Raw genomic sequence first — 4,261 nt, forward strand, 5'->3', positions numbered from 1 at the left:
TATAGCCAACTTTAAGACTAAGGTAGTGTCTATCTATATACACCTTGTATGAATTAACTTTTTTGAAGAGCTTTGACAAGATTCAAATTTGTCATGGCTCCAGACGTATATGTTTCCATCCTCACGAATTATACATAACTGATAAAAAATTATAGCATGTTCAAATGGTCAAATTATTTAGTGAAATTGGGTTGATAAAAGTGTATGGGTCAGGCTTTAAGTCGTGTGGGTGTTTTTATTTTCTTCTGATCCTACATAAAGAAAAAAAAGGGGGAAAAAAACTGATAAAAATGATCTTACCTGCTGAGCAAATGTGTTCACTTGCCTTTAAAATGTGCTAAATATAAAGGTTTTAACTCGTAGTCTAGTGATTTGGAGTCTGATGCCATGCTCAAGGGCAACCGGATTTCAGAAGACACAATAAAAGTCATTTTTACTCTAGAAGTGTCATTTCTGCCTTTAAACGTTTTCAGCTTTTGTCACACTGAATTCAATTCCCCAGACTCACCCCACGCCCCACCCCAATCTCCATTTACAAGTTAGTCATTCTAGAAAAATATTTATGTGCAGCAGTGCAGACTTTTCCCGCTACTTCCAAAAAGCTGAAAACGAAAGTTGAGAAGAAGCGAGCTCGCCCCCAACCGTGTCCTGACAATAGTGCTGAAAAGATGCGCATCGCGGTCAGTGGGACAGTCAAAGCCCACCTCTTCATCCTCCTCCTGCTCAAAAAAAAGAGGTGCGTCATCGCCCTAAAAGGCGTTCTAGAAAGCGGTGCAGACGTATAAAAAGCAGCTGACACCTCCCTGAGTTTTCACACAGACGACAAGGCAAGACAGAGAGTGCGTAAGAGCGCACAGGTGGGCATCATAAGAAAAGAGAGAGAAGGGGGGAGATTGAGAGAGGTAGAAAGTGAGAGAAAAGGAGCGGAGGGGAGCTGGGGGAGGAATTAAGCCTCGGAGGCCTTGAGCCATAAAATGAATTCAGACTCCAGCCCGAGCAGCAGAGCCTCATCCCCGGACATGGATGCCATGTTCCTCCGAGAGCACCTCCCGAGCCACCACTTCCACCACCTGCACCCGCAATTCACCCACCTGCACCACCCGCATCACCACCCCGTGTCGTCATCAACGCAGGCCGGGAAAATGTCCGATTCCAAATCGGCCTCCTCTTCAGTGGAGAGCAGCAGCAGCGCCGGAGGAGGAGGCAAGTTCAAGCTGAAGAAGCAAGTAACGGAGGAGGAGATGTACCAACTGCGCCTTAAAATCAACGGGCGCGAGCGCAAACGCATGCATGACCTCAACCTGGCCATGGATGGCCTGCGAGAAGTCATGCCTTACGCGCACGGGCCTTCCGTGCGTAAACTTTCCAAGATTGCAACCCTGCTACTCGCCCGGAACTACATCCTCATGCTTAATAGCTCCCTGGATGAGATGAAGCGGTTGGTGGGTGAAATCTACGGTGGTCAACACTCAGCGTTCCACTGTGGCACCGTGACGCACCCGGCGGCGGCTGCAGCGGCAGCGGCTGCAGCGGCGGCTGCAGCGGCGCAGCAGGTGCATCCTCTCTTAGGTGGCAGTTTATCATCGAGTTCCACATCCACAACATCCTCCACCCTGCCCGCTCTCGCCTCCATTCGGGCGCCGCATGCCTTAATGAAGGGTTCCCCGGGCACCGGGCCCCCAGCCCTGCAGCTGGGCTCCGCAGGCTTCCAGCACTGGGCTGGGCTGCCGTGCCCGTGCGCAATCTGTCAGGTCCCGCCGCCTCCTCCTCCGCCTCCTCCTCACATCCCCATCACTTCTTCGGGCCTGACGAGACTAACAGTGGAGGCCAAAGACGGCATGAAATGATCCGATGGATCATTGCAGGACTTTTTGAAGGCATGCCGTGCGTGGAACTTGTGCATGCTGCTGTTTTCTTGATAGAAAAAAGTGTGTCATTTGCATACCTGTCAACGTGTTTCGATCATTTCAGATTGTGCACACCGTATAACATTTTTTGAAGGACATTTAAAAAAAAAGACCAATCTCGTTTTGTCCATTCCGATGTAGCAGACGACAACATTATTGCAAAATCGCGCACTACGACGTAAAGTCATCATAATCCTACATAGTCTCTCTTTCTGTGTTGTGCTTTTAAGGTTTGTAATAATAAGCAGAATTACAATCATTAATGAGGGAACCCATTTTTTAAGGTTGACAGGAATATGCATTTGCCTCCTTGTACCAAGGACTCACACTGACGCTTTCAGACTTGAAGGTAACAAAAACTAAACCGCAAAAAAGAAAAAAAAATAGCTGTGCATGACTTTGGTTGTCTTTATTTTGTGAAAATGGAGATTGGTCTCTGTGCCTTGTAACAAGGATTTAAAAGAGAAAACGAGTTTAATTTGTTTTTGTTTTGTTACCAAAAATGTCGCAAACACTGGCTTTATAGTTTGGTAATTATTTTTTTTTCATGAGTGACTCATTAAAAAAGTGTTCTGTTGTGTACTTTCGTGCAGCTCCGATTTGTTATGCGCAGAGACCGTTTGTCTTTATTTTTTTACATTGTTGATGAAATATTTATTCGGAATCACCCAGACGACCTGGATGACATTTCAATAAAAGTAAAATTATGGAATACAATCTTGTGTCTTGCGTGTTAATATACGAGAAATCACGCACAATTTACAACAATCGACTTTGCGCTCTGCATCTTTTTTGAGGGGACAACAAAACAACGGAGACAAATCATTGCGACATGGCTGCATTGTTTAGAATTTGTTTCTTCTATACGTATAAATTAATCTTTGCATCTACCTTCTTTTGAAAATAATAATAATAAAAACATTGTTTGCAGAAATCTGGTTTCTATAGTCTGAAAACATGTTATTTAGTCAAAAAAATGAAGAAAAGCTTACAAAATAAATATTTGGGTATTTGAGATTTAGTATTGGAAGACAATTATTTAAAAAAATACATATTGTATTCTGCTGTATTTCTATCCATGTATACATCTATTCATAGGCTTTATAATAAGTTATTTCATTTAAAAATAGAAATGTTTTAAAATTACTGACTGGGGAGTTTATTTTCTCTAAAGTAAAATGTCTTGTAAGAGCGATAATTTATGAGACATAATAATAAAGTTTTCATATTATGTTTCATGTTATAAATTACCTGATGTTAGTTTAAACAAGGCATGAGTAAAGATTTGCTTATAGAATAGACAAATGATTTGAGTTAATGATGTGAGAATATACTTCATTTAAAATTGAATGGTTTCAACTTACACTTTGCGAGCCACAATAATAAAGTTTATGGGTTAAAAATGACCTTATGTTAATATAAACAAGGCATAAATTAATAATTGCATCCAAAAATATGAAATATTTTCGAGTTACTGATGAGAGAATATATATTCTTTAAAATGGAATGTCTATCGTTTATAAGCCATAATAGTCAGGTGTACATAATAGAAATTACCACACATTAATACAACATAGCCTAAATAGATCATCACATCCAAAAATACAAAATGATTCCAGTCGATGATGAGAGAATATACAGTACTTTCTTTGAAAAAGAATGCCTTGCAAGCACAACCTATACTTTATGAGCCATAATAAGAAAGTTGATGTATTACAATTTACCTCGTGTAAATAGAAACAAGGCTTAAGCGAGTTATCGCATCTAAAATATAGAATACTTTGAAAAAATATCCTTTTTCTTAATGTCTTGCAAGCACAAATTCTAATTTATGAGCCTCGATATTACACTTTACATATTACATATTACAAATTACTTCATTTTAACATAAACCATATATATATATATATATATATATATATATATATATATATATATATATATATATATATATATATATATATATATATATATATATATATATATATATATATATATATGATTATACGTAAAAAATGAGAATGACCCGTTAAAAAAGGAGAAATAGACAATAACAATAATGATAAACCATAACAAAAGGAATGTTCCATCTGTCTCATTACAATACAAAAAGTTCCTATATACAGAAACTCAAAACGAAGGAAAACAGGTTCCATTAATGCAGCCCAGTTGGATTGTTAATCCACACTGGTGAGCGTTGAGCGGTTTGTTCACTGAGTCCCATGGGTGCCTTGCCCCCTCCCAACTTGCCCCCACCCCACGTCTCATCTCAGCAATGACAGAATGTATGTTTGTGCAGATTACAAGCTAATTGTTCACGCGGGACCCAGAAGGGGAGAATGACATCACAGAAA

At 39.7% G+C, this 4,261-nt stretch overlaps 1 protein-coding gene across 1 annotated transcript; it reads left to right on the forward strand.

The window, feature by feature from the left end:
- The first annotated feature begins 860 nt into the window (after positions 1–860).
- Positions 861–2,364, forward strand: olig3 (oligodendrocyte transcription factor 3). The gene has a single exon (XM_088351435.1). The coding sequence runs from the start codon at positions 975–977 to the stop codon at positions 1,845–1,847; it is 873 nt and encodes a 290-aa protein (XP_088207561.1). The 5' UTR covers positions 861–974; the 3' UTR covers positions 1,848–2,364.
- The last annotated feature ends 1,897 nt before the right edge of the window (positions 2,365–4,261 follow it).

Source organism: Urocampus carinirostris, chromosome 13 (assembly GCF_059441175.1).
Source record: "Urocampus carinirostris isolate Australia breed hairy pipefish chromosome 13, RoL_Ucar_1.0, whole genome shotgun sequence".
In the NCBI taxonomy this organism is placed as follows: Eukaryota; Metazoa; Chordata; class Actinopteri; order Syngnathiformes; family Syngnathidae; genus Urocampus; species Urocampus carinirostris.

Excerpts from the sequence above, each read along its gene's own strand:
- olig3 (XM_088351435.1), top strand. The coding sequence starts at position 975 with ATGAATTCAGACTCCAGCCCGAGCAGCAGAGCCTCATCCCCGGACATG.